General features: G+C 40.9%; 2 protein-coding genes across 4 annotated transcripts in view; one reads left to right on the plus strand and one right to left on the minus strand.

The window, feature by feature from the left end:
• Window positions 1-17,870, plus strand: part of SDR42E1 (short chain dehydrogenase/reductase family 42E, member 1) — a 986,520-nt gene that overhangs the window by 498,595 nt on the left and 470,055 nt on the right. The gene's annotated exons all lie outside the window — the stretch shown is intronic.
• CDH13 (cadherin 13) overlaps window positions 1-17,870 on the minus strand; it is a 671,588-nt gene that overhangs the window by 376,531 nt on the left and 277,187 nt on the right. For all 3 annotated transcript variants that reach the window (XR_014528541.1, XM_083513633.1, XM_083513634.1), the window contains exon 3: window positions 8,355-8,563. Coding sequence is in view for 2 of the 3 variants with exons in the window: in XM_083513633.1 (XP_083369759.1) it covers window positions 8,355-8,563 (209 nt within the window). In the remaining variant the exon portion in view is untranslated. The remainder of the gene's footprint in view (window positions 1-8,354; window positions 8,564-17,870) is intronic.

Below are 17,870 nucleotides of genomic sequence, written 5' to 3' on the forward strand. Positions count from 1 at the left end.
ATTTGTTATCCATATAACATGTCATTTGCTTTTAATTGTGATGTTTAGCTTATTTTTAGTTGCTGCTTTGTCAACTGTTTTATAGATTGTAATTGCTTCACTAATGATTTGTTAATTATTCTGTATGATATGTGATATAGTTTTGATGTTCTGTGATGCTCTATAATGCTATTCTTATTTATTGTTTGTAAGCCACTTTGGAATTCATTTGAATGAAAAGCAGCATAGAAATATAATCAAATATTTTCTCCTACTAAACATTATGGTTCATTCAGAATAAGTCTCGGATTCTGTGCTTGCAGTTGCTGAAGAAAATAACGACAAAAATTAATTCTCTCTCTCTCTCTCTCAAAAATAAATTCACAGATTTTGTCTGTGCTGTATTTTGGATTCATACCATAAGACCTTGCATGATACAGTTTTCCAAGGTGCTTAAAAAGGATTGTGTGTTTGCATCACCAATCAAACTGAGCTTGGATGTTTTACTTCATTGCAGCAGAAGCGTTTTAAACAATGGTTCCTAATCACCACGGAGAACAGCTGAATATTTAATAGGGCTTGTCATACAATGCATGACTGATTGGTGCCTAGTTGTGTCATGACCTGAGAATCAAGAGAGTGCTGGGACTCCATTAGTTGCTGTTTTGCAAACGCTGGAACCAAATTATGTAGGTGACCGTCTAAACGGCCAAGTTTGGTTCTCCAATATTTTAAAACCTGGCTGGTCAGGGGTTGTTGTTGTTTTAAATAGGTTTTGAAAAATCTCATATTGGCAGCATTTTTTATTTTGCATCAACTACTGCTGTTTCTTCCCCACAAAAATGTTCAAGCCTAGTTTTGAAAGGGAATGGGCACATATTCTGCAGAACAATTTGGAATACAAGTCATTGAAAGAGGGTAAAAAACAAACAAAATGAGGGGTGGATGTGTCTTTCTTTCTTTCTTTCTTTCTTTCTTTCTTTCTTTCTTTCTTTCTTTCTTTTTTTCGCACAGATATACCATGCCAGAGGGACAAAAGTTTCCAGCCTAATAACCTTCCAAGTTTTGTTTCAGTTTTGCATCTAGGAGACTTTTTATGCTGGATACCCCCTCCCCATAAGATGGGAAGGGAAATCTGTTGCCCGCTATTTAGAAGTTGCTGAACTAAAGCTCCCATCATGCCTGACCATTGGCTGTATTACCCATACCTGAGAGGAGCTGGCTGACAACATCTGGAGTGAGGGCAAGCCTGATGCAAGCCTCCCCCAGCAGTGTAATCTGCCAGAATCTATAATTAACAGCATAATTCCACCCACATGTGTCTTGATCATACTTATTAAAGAAAAGGTTCTCCCGGGTGTGTGGCTCTTTTGAAAGCATGTGCACAAACATGAACACTCATCTACAGGCACCAAAATCACCCCACATAAAGAAAGCTAAGGCATTTGGAAGAGCTTTTCCTCTTGTGTTTTCCCTGTTAGCCTTCCCTGTTGATACCTGCTTATAGGTATCAAAGGATGACAAAACTGTTTGTTAGGACAGCTCTCTCAGCCAGGTGTTGTCCAGATGTGATCCCATGAAATGATCCTATGGTATGATTCTGTGCTGCATAACTTGAATTCCTATCAACCCCAGTCATCGTGACCCATGGTCAGGGGTGATGGGAATTGGTGTCAATCACCTTGGGAGGGTGCCAAGTTGGGATAGGTGTGCTAGTGTGTGGTTGCTAATTTGAAGCACAAAGCTGCCTTAGAAAGCAGAGGTGCTAGTTGAAATGGAGTGGGGGGGGCACATCAAAAGTCAACGGTGGTGGCTGGTGCCCACTGGGACAGGTAGGGCAGAAGGCAGGGAGATCAACAGTAGGTGGAGCCAGAGACAATAATAGGCAGAGCCATCCCCTGACTATTTGTAAGTAAAAAGGCATGCATGCTAGCTGGGGGCAGACTGAGCTTGGTGGATCAGTGCTCCATTCACTGTTATTGGTAAGTCTTCACTAAGAATCAAGCTATTCTCATTTCATTGTCCTGCAAAATGCACCAATATATATAGATCTCTCTCATTCAGATATAGATAGATATAGATGATATAGATGATATAGATATAGATATAGATATAGATATAGATATAGATATAGATATAGATATAGATGATATAGATATAGATTCTAGCTCGGTTTGTTGTTATCAAGTATTATTCATCACACAGTGTGTTCACTGCATTTGAAGATTGGTTTATTAATTGAAAAACGCATTTCAGGATGATTATGAGTTGGTGTAAGTGTTGCAATTAAGTCTTTTCTCAAAGCACTCAGGATGGAGAAGAAAGGAGCTATTAATCTTGACCCCTTGACAAGGAACACTTACGTAGAACTGGCAGAAAGCATGTCCATCACCAACAGATTACAGGAACGTATGAGGCACTAATCAATCAAAAAAACATGTTCCTATAAATACAGCCCTGTTGAGCAAAAGATGCAAATAAGTTGAGCCAAGCTTCCCATAAGTGGTATCATTATGAATGTGGAAATGCAACAGTTATGGGGTTGCCAGGTGCATGCCCAGGGCAAAGTGGCTGCTTTTCATGCAGTCCCCAGCATCTCCAGATTAGGGCTGCCGATCGAGGACTGTAGAGGTGCTGCCAGTCATGGGAATATTAGAAGCTTCTTCCGACTGAATCAGACCTTTGGTTCATCTAGCTTAGGCATAGGCAAACTCCAGCCCTCCAGATGTTTGGGACTACAACTCCCATCATCTCTAGATAACAGGACCAGTGGTCGTGGATGATGGAAATTGTAGTCCCAAACATCTGGAGGGCTGGAATTAGCCTATGCCTGATCTAGCTCAATGCTGCCCATACTGACTGGCAGCAGCTTTACATCATATCAAAGAGGGTTACCTTCCATTCCTATCTGAGGATTGAACCAGGGACCGGCTGTATGCAAGACAGATGCTCTATCAGTGAGCCATGGCACAGTTTGTGTCAACAATGCTGCACTGGATGGACCAATCAATGGATTGCTTCAGTCTAAAGCAGCTTCCTATGTTCCTAAGGACAATGTGGACTTGTCAATTCTGCCACTTGTCCCATGCCTAGAAAGCATGGCTCTGAGAATTTCCCCCCTTGCCCTTCTCCTTTCTCAGGGAAAACCTGCTCTTTTGTGCTAAATCGGAACAATTGTCAATTCAGAGAAAACCCAAATTTCTGTTTTTTTCAGCTGAGCCCTTAGCACTTCCTTTAGACCCCACCCCTCACCAGCCCCACCTTTCACATTTGCCTGGCTGGAAAATGACTATGAACTCTGATAACAACTCTTGCTTACCTAGATGGAGGTCAGAGAGGAGTATTGTGGTATTCAGCACTAGTCTTACTCAGAGTAGACTCACTGAATTTAAGTTCATTAATGTCAATGATTAATCCCATCCAATGTGTTGCTGCCAGTCTACTGTACACAGGTAAAAAAATATATCTATTGCTCCTTTCACCCCTAGCATGCAGCCGCTGGAAGGTTGTCCAGAAAGAAGTGTGGCCCTCAGGTTGAAAAGAGTTCTGTATCCCTGCTGTATTCTCTCACTGTTCAAAAAACACTAAGCAACTTTGCCCCAATTATATATTGACAGAGGGATACGTTTCAGCTTTCTAGATGCAACTGAGGTAGCTCTCTAGTTGCATAAGCCTAATTGTTGATTAAACATATTTCCCTCCTTCCTTAGAGGTGATGATTTATTCGCCCAAGGTTGTGACTCAGAACAAACTGGAACTTTCAAAGTGGAGCTCAGTGAGAGCCAAATATGGTAAAGCTATGCTGATGAGAAAAACCCCATGCTAGGGTGCTGTGTCTCCACTGCCCCAATAAATTACAGAGCTCAGCATTTGGACTGCTTCATAAGGGAAAACATTATACAAAAGCACAAAGGCTAAATGGAATAATAGCAAATTGTGTGTTGAGGTTTGATTTATTACGAGGTTTGAATATTGCGAAGTTTACATTTGTTGTACGCAGAGTGGAAATCATGAGAGCGTGGTGTATTGGTTAGAAGTTTGCAGTTGTTGTTTGGGCTGTGATTTGTAAGACCTGGATCTGAATTGGTTTCATGTATATATTTAAACAAGATTTGCCCCACTTTAACTTAAAAGGCTTCTGGAGCAGCTTGTAAAGATCAGCAGTAAAACAGTCCCTGACCTCAGGCTTACAATCTTACAAGACATGGCACACAAGGAAAAAGTGAGGAAGAGGGAAGAAGGATGGGGGGGGGGAGCAAGGTCTGGCACCAGTTCATGAAAGTTACAGTTTAATAAGCAGCTGAGATGGAAACAGTTCAGATAGCTGGCCTCTAGTAGTCAGTTCAGGAGAGACCAAGGCAGATGGTCACTCAGATGGGACAGCCCTGCTTCCCTTCCCTTCCCTTCCCTTCTCTCCTCTGTTCTGATGGAATAACAATCCACTACGATGGGGGGACAAGCCCTGCTTCATTCCTATAGTTAGATCAGTTACTCTCTCTCTCAAGCATGGTTGCTGGCAGAGAGTTACACAGGGCTGGGCCAGCCATACTAAAGGCTCAACCCCTAGGAAAGGCCAACCAAACCTTAGGAGTGTGGAAAACCAGCAGAAGTGCTCCATCAGAGGATCTCAGTGATCTAGGTGGAGCATAAGGAACTAGGTGGTTCTTGAGGTGCTTTGGGGACAGTTGTTTAGGGCCTTGAGAATTAACACAAGAACCTACAAACTGGCTGGATATTAACTGGCAACCTGTGAAGATCTCTCAGCAGAGGGGTAGCTTGATGACAGCCATCTACTCCTGTGAATGGTCTGGCCACTGCACACCACTTTTACAGTCTGTCAAGATGCTCAAGAGTCAAGCGTTATATTTACCATGGCAATATAACAGTTCCGGATCCAGATCAGACACAAGACCCACATAAAGCACATTACATCAGTAATGGTTGATCTGTAGTGGATTCACACGCTGCCAATTTAAAGATGGAATTGCACTGCTCATGTGCTTAACTCTGCACCCAATTGTCTCCACGGTTTCCAAATAATCTGCCATGCAAACAATTGTCAGGATCAAGTCCACTTAGCTTCAACCAAAAAAACCTGCATCATGTGCCTCAGGACCATTTGATGTGTTGTTCTCCAGAGCAAAGTTTTCCCCAGATGGCAGCCCACGTATTAAGAGACGGTTGAGCCATCAGTCATTCCCAGATATGTCAGGTTTCCCGCAAATAGGGCAATTTAACAACAGGATTTCACAGGTGTCAGCTACAGCATTCCAAACAGGAGCAAGAGTCACAGTCAGTGGGGAAAGGTTTTTAAGCCTACTTACGCTCTCATTAAATGAGGTTCCACTACATCTGCAGATTGAAACGCTAAGCAGCAAACCAGCATATGCCTATTCTTAACCCTACACAATTTTACTAACAAGCTAAGGTTCCAAGCAGAGCTATTCTTAGCCAAGATTCATCGTGCCCACAGATGGAGACGTGGCACTGTTTGCCGGCTGACATGTTCTGGCTGCAAAGCATAAATAAAAGCAGCCAAGCTTCTTGTAAAATCACACCGGATTGAAGTTTGAGAGGCTGGGAACAGAGCATATCGAGAATGTGTGTCTGGCAAAGCTTTTAGCCTAGAGAGAAAACACTCTGTAGATGTACAAGCTAGAGTGCCAGCAAGTGGAGACATCTGTCTTAAAATTAGGGGAATTTTTTTCTGTCATGTCCCCCCCCCCCCCGCAACCAATCTCCATCAGTTACTGAGAAAATGAATTGCATTTGAAAATGATCACATGGGAGATAACATTTGGGTGAAACTCTCGTGGGGAGGGTGCAGGATTTCTGCCATACTTTCCTTAAAAGACCATAGATTGTTTAATCAGTGCAAGGGCCTGGTTATAGAGAAACATTTTTGCCTGATGCCTAGACATCATTTGTCTTCCACTAGAAAACTCAAATCAGTGAATCATAGAAAGCAAAATTAATCATAATGCTTGCAATACCATAAAAGCACCAACAATAGCATTAGTGACAATATCAGCAATAATAAAAACAGTAGCAATAAGAAATCAGCAGTTAGAGCAGATAGCAAACTTAGCAGCAAACTCAGTAGCAGCAAAACAAAAACAAACACCCCCCCCAAAAAAAACCCCAACTACAAACCCCTACATTGGTTTGGCCTCGCTCAAAGGTCCCCTTTTTAATTCAGGAAATGGGCCATATAGGCCTCTCTGAGGAGAACCTTTGAGTGCATTAGCACCACAACTGAAAAGACCCTGTTCCTTGAGCCCACCCACTATACCTCTCTTGAGTCTTAGATGTCAAATGGAGACATACTCTATGCAGATAACTGAAAACAATATTATGGCAATGGTTTTATATGTACTTAAATACGAATTTCCAGATAGACACATAAAACTGGGCCAACAGAGTAAATGGGGTACTGCCTCACCAACCTCAGTTTGCCTTCAGCCAGCCCCCACCTGGCTGCCTTCTTTCTTACATTCATTCCTGGAGGTGGCACTGCCTGTAAGCTTCCTCCTCCTCCTTAGTCTCAGTTTTCAGCAGGGAGGAGGATGAGGACAAAACTATAATTATTTGGCACTGTCTCTCATTGGCTGTAGCTTCATCTACTGTTGAGCTCTCTGCTTTCCATCCCACCAGTCCCAAAGGGGATATACCACCACATATCACATGGCCAGAGGCAGTAGGCTTTCATATACCAGTTAATAGAAACCACAGGAGATAAGAGTGCCCTTGGACTCAGGTGTGGCTTGTGGGTTTCCCCACAAGCATCTGTTGGGCCATAAGAACAGGATGCTAGGCTAGATGGGCCATTGGCCTGATCAAACATGGCACTTCTTAAGCTCTTATTAATGTGGGAAACAGAACATGTGAAACTGCCATGCACTGGAAAGAGCGATCCATTCACTCCAACCCCTGTATAGCCTCAAAGGAGGTTCACACATAATAAAAGAGAAAACACACATCTGCCCACACAATCTGCAAGAGACATTCTACAGATCAAAGTTGAGATCAAAACACATTGGGCAGAGAAAATAATTTGAAAAGTTGCCTTAGCCTTCTCTTCCCAGCCAACATTTCTCTTAAACGGAAGATTTAAGTCAAACTACCAAGTCTGCGGGAAATGTGATGAAACTGCTGCCTGCCTGATGAGCTAAATAGTGGAGAGAGACAATGGATCAGTCATCCTTTATAACCTCCTCATTATGGCTTCTTTGTCGTCCTAAATTATAGGTCTGTAAAAAAAGGTACCTGGCGTAATTGTCTTGTAAGTCATTGTCGTGACTGCCTCTTTGCTAAATGCCATGGTGCAGAAATGAAGGCTATCTCAGATATTCCTTTGTTATGTGGTTGCATGTGCTGTAAACATTTCGATCAGTTTGCAAAAGGACCTCGATTCTCTGCCACCTCCTTCATTGTATGCCAAGGCTGGATTTAGATTGAAATTGCAAAATATGAAAGGAGTTGGATATGAAAGGACATAAGAAGAGCCCGGCTGGATCAGACCAAAGGTTGAGCTATTCCAGAACCCTGTTTCCTGACATGGGCAACCTACTGGCTCTGGAAAGAGCAGCAGGACATGATGACAATGACCCTTCCCTACTCTTGTTCCCCAGCAACAAGCAACAAGGCCTCTATAGCCATCATGACTAGTAGCCAGGGATTGTCTATTTCTTTTTTCTTTTTTAAAAGCCATCTAGGTCAATGACTATCACAGCATCTCAAGGAAGCAAATGGCATGGCTTGAGGATATATTCTTTGAAGAAGTAGTTCCTTTTGTCTGTCCTGAAAGGGATAAACTGAAAGCAACACAAGCATGGAATATTCCCAAATGACATACCCGCTGGGGCAATCTCAATGCATTCAGTCAGACCACTTTGGAGTAGTCAAGTATGGAGTGTGGACCTGGATTTATTACTTTGACAAGATTCATGACTACGTAGTTCAGAAAAATGCATGTGATCTAGCAATTATTGTTGTTTCTTGCAGGATGGGTTACAACGTATAAAAACACAATTAGTAAAAAAACGAAAAAAACAGCCTCTCAAATCAGTGAAGCATTCAACACATTACAGGGCAGAGACCAAAATCAATTATTTGATTTTCAAGGGTCAGTTGCGCCTGTAACACTTCTGAATTTATATTGCTTGGATGCAATGTGAACTATACTGTTTTCCTTTCAAATGTTCTTTCACAATGCAGAACATAAAATATTATTAATAGTCTTTGGAAAATAACATCAAGCTGAAGTGACTATTCTCTGTTAAAATGGCTAAAGGACATCCCTATTTAACTGCTAGTCCCGAGTAATCTGCCCTAGCGGCAGGAGAACTTTTGATTTACATTTGTTTTAGTCTTACCTTTAAAGAACCTTGTTTCTCTTTTCTGTCGACAAGCAATACTTCTGCTGTATCTTCAGCCTGAGCTGACCGGGCATGAACGAATAAGGCTCTGCCAGTGTCCGATAAATTTCTCAGTGCAACTAAAACCCCATTTGGTTCCACCTTGAAGCCTGGGTTTGAAACTTCAAAGTTCAATTTGCGATTTCCTTGACAATCATCAAATACCACTAGAGAGAGGCAAAAGGGGGGGAAAGAGATAGAAACAAGAGCATAAGTGTCCATTAAATATCTATTATTATTATTATTAATCCTTCCACATATATCTCAAGGCTATATACAGAATGTAATAAAACAGCAAAGAAACAGTTCAAAACTACACAAAAAATAAAAGCAGATAAATTTAAAGCAATAGGAACATAAGGATATAAGGAGATCCTGCTGGATCTGCAAAAGGCTCCTTCAGTCCAACATTCTGTTCTCACAGTGGCCTGTGGGAACTCTCGAGCAGGAACCCTGCACAGTATCACCCTGGCAGAGACCTGTTCTCAGGGAAAGCTTGTTAGAACCAAAATGACTTCATTTGTTTCTGGGAAGCACAGCTATCTCAACAGGACAGCTATTCCACAGAAAAGGGGCAGCCACACTTAAAAGCCCTGCTCCAGGTTACTTCGTAGCAGCCTTTTTGACAGAGAGGCTTTTTAATGCACTGCAGTGACCTAATGGGTATACAATACTTGGTTGGTTTATTGTACCTGGTGTCAGTGAGCAAAAGGGGGGGGCAGGGCCAAATTCTAAGGGAACTTTTGGCACTGAAATCCAATCTGAATTCACAAAGTTTATTTGTATCTGTCAAAAGGGCTACGGCGGCGAGGGCTTAAGTTCTGAGCACTGGGGTAGATATGTTTTAACAGCTTCCCAGTTATTCATGCAGGATGGCTGTGGGAGTCAAAGTGCCTGTGGACTTTTTTCACAATCCAAAGAACTCTTTGCACAAAAGGATAGAATTTCCTGAAAATCTCAATGTCAAGTTTATCCACACAGATTTCTTCTAATTTCCACCTTGCTCCTTAATTTCAGTGAGAAGCAAGTTCCCCAACAGCACTCATTTTGCTAAATAATATCAATTCCTGCATTGCTATACATGCCACATTATATACATCATTTGATAAACTTCTATCCTCATGCTCACCACCACCTATAGCTGTCTTTATTTCCCTAAATGAAAAAAACAACCCAGATGTCATTCACTTTTCTTTGCATCATGGTTGATTTTATATCTTTTTCCAGGACTACAATATCCTTTTGGAGAGATGGGGCAATCTTATATAGGGTGGGTACATTTCAGACTTTACAGAGGACAATCTGCTATCTGAAAAAGTCCTATATTTGATGTGTGGTCAAGTGCAAGTCTGGTTTAAAGATAAAGGATCCTAAGAATTGAGTATAGGGGCCTTGAAATTACCCATCAACAGTTGGCACCTAAATGGTAGAATGAGTAGGCTCAGTATTTATATTTAAATTATAATATTTTTTTCTCAAGTTGCATCTATTAGCATATGCAAAATGTATGCAAATTTATGCCCTTGTTTGTCCTCTGTTTGAGTGATGCATAGGTGGTCACCCTAATGGTTTACAGGATTCCCAAATGAGCCCTCTTGACACTCTAGGACAAAAATACTAGGTATCTTTCACACAGTGAAGTCCAAAGAAGTGAACTATTTTCTAGTATTTGTCCAGAGTGAAATTTATTCACCAAAATATAATCAAAAGCAGAGTTAAACAAACTTGAAATATAAGCATCTACTTTGGGAGCAGTTACCCCAGGTTTATAATGTGAGAAACAGCAGGCAAGAACAAAATGTTTTCAGTTAATAATGATATAGTAATCATCCCGGGCTTGGCCTGGGCATCTAAAATCCTTAAGGCTAACAACACAGTGCTGGGTAATAATTTTGTTTCATATTAAGAACCAATTCTGTTTGTTTGATGGAAATTACTGTAGGATGATTGGTTTGACTATCAAAGCGCCTCCCTGAATATATGAATTTCCACACTTCAACAGTGCCATAATTGTTATTGTGTAGACCACTGTAATTATGTTCAGCATGGGCTTTTTCTTATGGAAAGCTTTTCATATTTATGGAATTGAGATCCATCTCTAATAGGCTGCTGATCTGTGAAGCTCTCTGTTTCATTAGATGCAAATGCACCATATATATTTTTAATGCAGAAGTTATGAGCTCAGGGCATTTATTGAAATAAAAGAACAAGACTTGCTTTCTGCCATTCCTCAACCTGGTGCCCTCTAGATCATGGGAACTCCAACTTCCATCAGCCCCAACCGGAATTGTCAGGGATGATGGGAGATGTGATCCAAAAACTTCCAGAGGGTACCATATTAGCCACTCCTGGCAGAGAGAAAGAGAGACAGAGAGAGTAACAGAGAAAGACCCCCACACGCATTGGTTCTGTGGAGGAATTCAGCTGTCAGTTTGGGGACGCCAGTCATATGCCCCTTGACAGATTGAAAGATTGGCAGCAGCATAGAAGTTATGTAGCAGTCATGCAATTGGAATGTTATGCACAAGTACTTTTCTGGAAGAATAAGAACCAATCTTTTGCTCCCCTTGCTGTTTTTGCCTAGACTGAGAAGGAAGACTTTCCATGAGGCTTTCAAACAGCCATCAACATCCTCTCCCAACAGCGATGGGAGTCTGTATCACCAGAAATCATTTAAATGTCAAAATAGCAACAATACACACATTTAAGTAAGACAATGCAATTAATTCCTTTTTTGTAATTTGACAAGCCTTAACAATGGCATGCTGGAAATGTAATGCCCGTGAGGGAAATTCGCTATTCGGGGAGATGAGGAGATATTGATTAGATAAAGTGGGATTTGCTATTTCTCCACACCTTGTAATTCAGTGTCTTTTTTTATTGAACTGATATTATTCTGGAAAAAAATCAATAATGCAAATAAAAAATATAAATGGACACCCATTATATACATATATATATATACACACACAGTGCAGAGGACCAATTTACCATTCAGGGTGATGCAGAGGCAGCAAAGCACAGCTTCCCGGGGGAAAAATACTTCTCAGTTCTGCCACTAGAGAGAAATATTTGGCCTCCTGGCCCAATGCTGTGCCAAGATCCTATACTAGTACAGCAGAGGCCCTGGGCACCGTTACATTGGTGTATAGTGAAAATGTCTGTGCACCCTTGACATATCATGCCAGTGAGCTGCTGCTGGCTCCCAGTTCAGCCCACATATCTGAAGCTACTTTGCTTCAGTTAACAACTATAGAATTTTACTTGTATTATTTCATTGCTGTTGCATAAGGAAAATGCATGCCTGAGACCTAGAAACTGTAAGTATAACATTTTAAAATTACATTGCATTAGTTGAAAAAGCGGTAAAAGGGGGTCAGCTGCTTCACACAGCTGAATGGAATAAATAAGGTTCAATAGCCTATTTATATGCTTCATGAACCTGCCTAATGATGGGACTCAATACTCTACTACTGGGGCTATCTGTGTGCTAACCCTACGTTTTGAATCCAGGCACCTAGCCATTTTCCCTTTGTTGTTAACCCACATACATCGGTCTTTAGAAGATTAAATATAATTAATATATCATCTTACCAATTCCCATCATTATCCCCAATGAAAATACATATTTTTAAAAATCTACCAGTCATATCCAGATGACTTGATCTATCTGTTTAGTTAATTTATATGCCATGTCATATTTCAATCAAAACCTCTAATTGAGATTATAAATCCCAATGGAAAGGAAATAATGTAAGGGCTACAATGCACAGTTCATCTTCAGAACCAATGTTTTTTTCTCCCTACAATCATCATGATAATTCCACATTTTAAGTAATACAGTTCAAGTAATACAATTAAATAAATGCCTCTAAAACAATGCACTAAGTAAAACAACTATGAATCACAAAAACCACAATCCCAAAAACAAAATCGCTCAACCATTTCAGCACCCATCACATCACTCCACCCACTCATTTTTCACTTCCATAAAACACTCTGATGTGTATATATTCAAACTTTTATTTCTGTGCAAAGTTATTTATTTATTGATATCTTCTGTATGGCTCTTCTGATACCCCTAGTCATGCTGCCTCTGCCAAGTGAACATCTTTATTATGTTTAATATGCCGTATGGCTCAGAATAGGCTCCAAAACTCAGCATGAGGAGAACAGAGTCTGTGCCAAGCATCTTCCAATGAAAAACAAGCTATATTTCATTCATCCTGTTGCTCCTTTACCAGTCTGTTGGCATTATGTTCAGCGTCAGGTCCTTCAAGAAACTTTTTATATCTGTATTCTACATTGTGTGTGTGTGTGTGTGTGTGTGTGTGTGTGTGTGGTGTGTTTTTGTCTGCCAGTTGACATGTGTACTACAAATTTAATCACAGCTCTCCCATGGAGCTGAAAAACCTCAAAAGAAAAGGGAATTCTAAGTCTTCCCACGTCTGACCCAAATAATCATTAAAAAACAAAACAAAACATGACAAAAGCAGCAACAACATACAGATACATTGAAATAAAATACAGGTCAATTCTCCGGGACCAGAGAGCTGATACGCAAACATTGTAGTTTGTTTTCTGATCATTGTTCAGAAATTCATGGAAAGGACTTGAAATATGGGCTACTGTCAGCCATGAGCTAAGGATGCGGTGGTCAGAAACTTTGTCTGACATACTGCAAAGTTTAGGTTTCACCACCCTGAATCTTCTTTAGAGCTTCCAATGAATATTCAAGCAAGCAAGCAAAAATAAAACCTCAACATTCTCAAAGACTCTATGTCCCTGACAGTTAGAACACTTTAACACTGATTTGTGTTTGTAGCAGTGGATATTTGCCCTTTGATTCAACTCCCTAAGGATTAAGGCTGTGGTGCATAGCAAACTTGGGGAAGGGGTGTAGCTCAGCAGTAGAAAACATGGGTTTGTAGGCAGAAGCACTAGCTTAAATCCCTAGTCTCTCCCCTAAGTGCTGGGAAGGCCTCCTACATCCCATCAATCTCATGGCAGCTGCCAGGCATTGTGAACGATATCGGCCGATATCAGAGGTGCCACCTTCTCTGGAGGAATGAGGGGGCCCATGTGCAACTCTGTGAAATGTCCTGATGTCATGTGGGGAGTCCTCTGAACACTGAGGGGCTCTGGCCCCTTCAAAAAAAGGGGGGGCCTCCACAGTGTCCCATACCCTAGCAGCCAGCGCCCTTGGCCTAGATGGTCCAATTCAGTATAAGGCAGCTTCCTCTATTCCAAATTTATGGATATCAATTCCACTTTATTTTGAAAGTCTTACTTGCAATTATGCTGGATATGCTGCAAAAGCAGAAGCAACTGGTTCATAGCAAACAAACCGGAGCCCTTCATCTCATCTTCTTCTTCTTCATTATTTATATATTTTACATCTACCTTCCCTTAAAAGAAATTTAAAACTAGATCAGCAGAAGGAACCAGAACCTCACAGTCTAGCACCTGCAGCCTATCACCAAAATGTAAGGACAGGCATACCTGGACGATACCTGCAAACCACACTGCAGAAAACTATAGCTTTTTGTAGCTTTCAATATGCTTCCCAAGCTTTCTGAGAACAAAAATCAACTGGGTTTTGTTTGCCAGATAATTTACACTAGGGCAGGCATTGGGTTTCTTTTTAAATCCTCTCCCATAAACTTTGGTCTGCAGTTTAAGTCACTGTCAAGATCACCATATTAGAGAGCTAATTAATGTGCATCATTCGATTACTCAACCGTTGAGGAATATTTGCACATTACATTCAATGAGTGTGCAATCTGTGTTCACAAATAGTTGAGCCATACACTCATATGGTTATTTACATATAATGTTCAGTGAGTGTCAGCTCTGCAGAGTAAAGCAGTTGAAGCAGTCAAGTAGGCAAAGATGGGGTAAGGTGATCTCAGAAGTAAACTGGTCCCAAGCTGTTAGGGGGGCCTACACCATGTTTCTCCATAAAACATGAAACCCTGATTGTGCAAGGTTCCAGATCATGTGTTATTTGTAGGCTCTCCTTCAAACATCAATGCTTAATGCACAGACATTGGAGGATGAAAGTGGGTAGGCACATGATGCTGGATGCAAGACCAATTATATGGCCCTGCGTCCCGTTATGTAAATTGGGAAGGGGGCTTTCAACATCTTTCATACCCCTCTACAAAACTCATTTCCCCCTGAAGCTTTGAACTTAACTGCATAGACCTCATCCAAAAATGAAACTAAGGTAGTACTCAATGTCCTTAGAGGCAAGGGAGATCTTCTGTTTTCTTGCATCCATCCCTGGTAAAACATCATTCTTGCCTGTGTGCCTTTGTGCAACTAGTGATACAACCATGGATCATCACCATGTACATTCTCAGGAGGTATGGCAGGGGGTGTTGGTTCAATTTGCCTTTTAAGACAATACCAAATTCACACATTCTGCATCAACCGTGAACTGCAATGCAACTAGCCTTCAAAATCAACACTTCTACAGTAGTTGTGTTAAAAATTTCCATTTTTTAAATCATTCAATAAGGAGTCTTGTTGGGCAAAAATATGCACAGAACTGCAAACTTTTGTGGAAATAATATGCAAAATACATTATGTATGGGAAAATGGCATGTAAAAATGTGTACATTGGACAAAATTGCACACAAAATGTATATATTTATAGAAATGCACATTAAAATGCTGACTAATTTTGATGCAAACTGGTGTGGTGATCTGAAATTAAGATTGGAAAATAAGAAGATGAAATTGACTAATCCATTCATGTGCAATTGAGAGTGCTGCCATTAGTGATGCTTCACAGTGGCATCATATGGGTGAAATAATTTCTCCTCGCTCTCCCTGAAGAACTGCTTATGCCTGACTCTGCCATTACTACTCAAACCAGCCAGAGAAACATTAGCTGGCACTCGGTGGGAAGCATTCTTTAAAAATTGCACGAAATGAATGGGAACACTATTTATTCCAAAGGGTAAGAGATTTATCTTAAGAAGCATCACCCAAAATGAAAGCCTTTGTCTCTCACCACCTGCGGCGTAAGCGATACCAGAGCATTATTTCCAAAGTGCTTGCTTGTTTTGGCGATAGTACATGATTCATCGTTTATGTAGCAAAGCAAAATGAAAGTGAGTAATAATCGGAGCCTGGTCTGCAATATTTTCCTTCTCTTTCGAAACAGGAGGGGGAAAAATAAAGATATTTAAAGACCTGTGACAACAGAAGCCCTGAGTAGATAAACCTGCATTTTCACAGCTCTGCAGAAACTTAAACTGTACCGAATTGGGGGAAGCACACAAATAAATATCTTAGTAAATACAAAGGAATGGTACATTTCTCCGGTTCTGATCATAAGCGTTCTTCTTTTTCAATTTGGCACCATTTCCCCTTCTCCCCAGCTTTCTTATGTGTCCCTTCTTTATTTGTTTCAGGTACAATAGGTCTGAGCTGAACATTTAGCTCGGCGGGGGCACCCAAAATGGGGTGGAGGATTGTTACAGTAGGCAAAATGGTACAGGTTTTAGAGGGTCTTACTGATGTATAGAAGGGGAAGAAATGGAGGCAGTGAGAGATTTTACTTTCTTGGGCTCCATGATCACTGCAGATGGTGACAGCAGCCTGCTTCTTGGGAGAAAAGCAATGACAAACCTAGACAGCATCTTAAAAAGCAAAGACAACACCTTTCCAACAAAGGTCCGTATAGTTAAAGCTATGGTTTTCCCAGTAGTGATGTATTTCCATCACTACTTCGGCTGATCGCCGAAGAATGGGCACTTTTGAATTATGGTGTTGGAGGAGACTCTTGAGAGTCCCATGGACTGCAAGAAGATCAAACCTCTCCATTCTTAAGGGAATCAGCCCTGAGTGCTCACTGGAAGGACAGATCGTGAAGCTGAGGCTCCAATACTTTGGCCACCTCATGAGAAGAGAAGACTGCCTGGAAAAGACCCTGATGTTGGGAAAGATGGAGGGCACAAGGAGAAGGGGACGACAGAGGACAAGATGGTTGGACAGTGTTCTCAAAGCTACCAGCATGAGTTTGACCAGACTGCGGGAGGGAGTGGAACACAGGAGGGCCTGGTGTGCTCTAGTCCATGGAGTCACGAAGAGTCGGACACGACTAAACGACTGAACAATAACAACTGATGTAGGTGAACAATAACAATAACAACTGATGTAGGTGAACAATGGAAATAAGAACATAAGAAGAGCCTTCTGCTGGATCAGGCTGGTGGTCCCTTTAGTCCAGCACCCAGTTATCACAGTGGCCAACCAGATACCTGTGGGAAACCCTCAAGCAGAACCTGAACACAAGAACACTCTCCACTCCTGTGGTTTCCAGCAACTGGAGGCTGGATAGTTTAGCTGGCAGAGCATGAGACTCTTAATCCCAGGGTTGTGGGTTCGAGGCCCAAGGTGAGTCTTGAATTTCAGGGGGTAGACCAGATTGTGGTCCCTTCCATCTCTACAATTCCATGGTTCTATTGTAGTTAGAAGCAACCACTGCTTTCAACTGTGGAAGCAGAGCATAGCTAGAATGACTAGTAGCTATTGACAGGCTTCTCCATATTTTGTTACGCTCTCTGTCTCTCTCTTTCAAAATTCTTATTCTTGCTGGTGGTGTCAACACCCCACATAGCAGTCACTGGTAATTGATTTATTTAGGCAATTTTTACACCACTTCGTATTTCAAAGAAAATCTCCAAGCTTCCTAAAATATCACAAATTAAATACAACCCCCCCCCAAAAAAATACAGTTAAACATTCCGCATTTTAGAGCAGAACAGATAGCACTTAGTTAAGGAATTCTCTTAAACATCAATATAGTCTGAAACAGTTAGCATATGGTGACCATGGTAACCACTAGTAGATAAAAAATACAGCAGAGAGCACCCAAGGAAATATACAGTGAAATATTTGTGGGTAGCAGCAGCACTCTAACTTCTGTTGCTATCTCCTCAACTTAAGCTCACACTAAAAGTTGGGGGCAAAAATTGCATACGCCCGAACCCTGACTTTTCCCCATAGGGGAGTTGCTGCAACCCCTTGGAACCTCTTTTCTGAACCTTTGCTAGTTATACAATATCCTTTTTGGGGATGAATGGATGGAGTGATGGATACAAGAGAAAAAGAAAAGGTAGCTTATGAATCTATTACATACATAAAACAACTTTAAAATGATAATTTTATAAAAATAATAATAGCATAGTTAGGGGCTTTTTGCTTTGTTTTTGTTCTTGATTTTATTATGTATCTTGTGTTTTTATTTTGTTATTATATATATATATTTTTTGAATTTATATGCTGTGAACTGCCCTGAGAACTTCGGATGAAGGGTGGTATGCAAAATAAATAAATAAACAAATAAATAAATCCTCTCTATATGTAATGACATTGACAAAATTGAATACACATTAAAATCCATTTCAAAATATGTATTTTTGTTGCAGCACATCATAAAAAATAAGTATACCTTCTGAA

This window comes from Podarcis liolepis, assembly GCF_965112155.1.
Source record: "Podarcis liolepis genome assembly, chromosome: 7".
Taxonomy (NCBI): domain Eukaryota; kingdom Metazoa; phylum Chordata; class Lepidosauria; order Squamata; family Lacertidae; genus Podarcis; species Podarcis liolepis.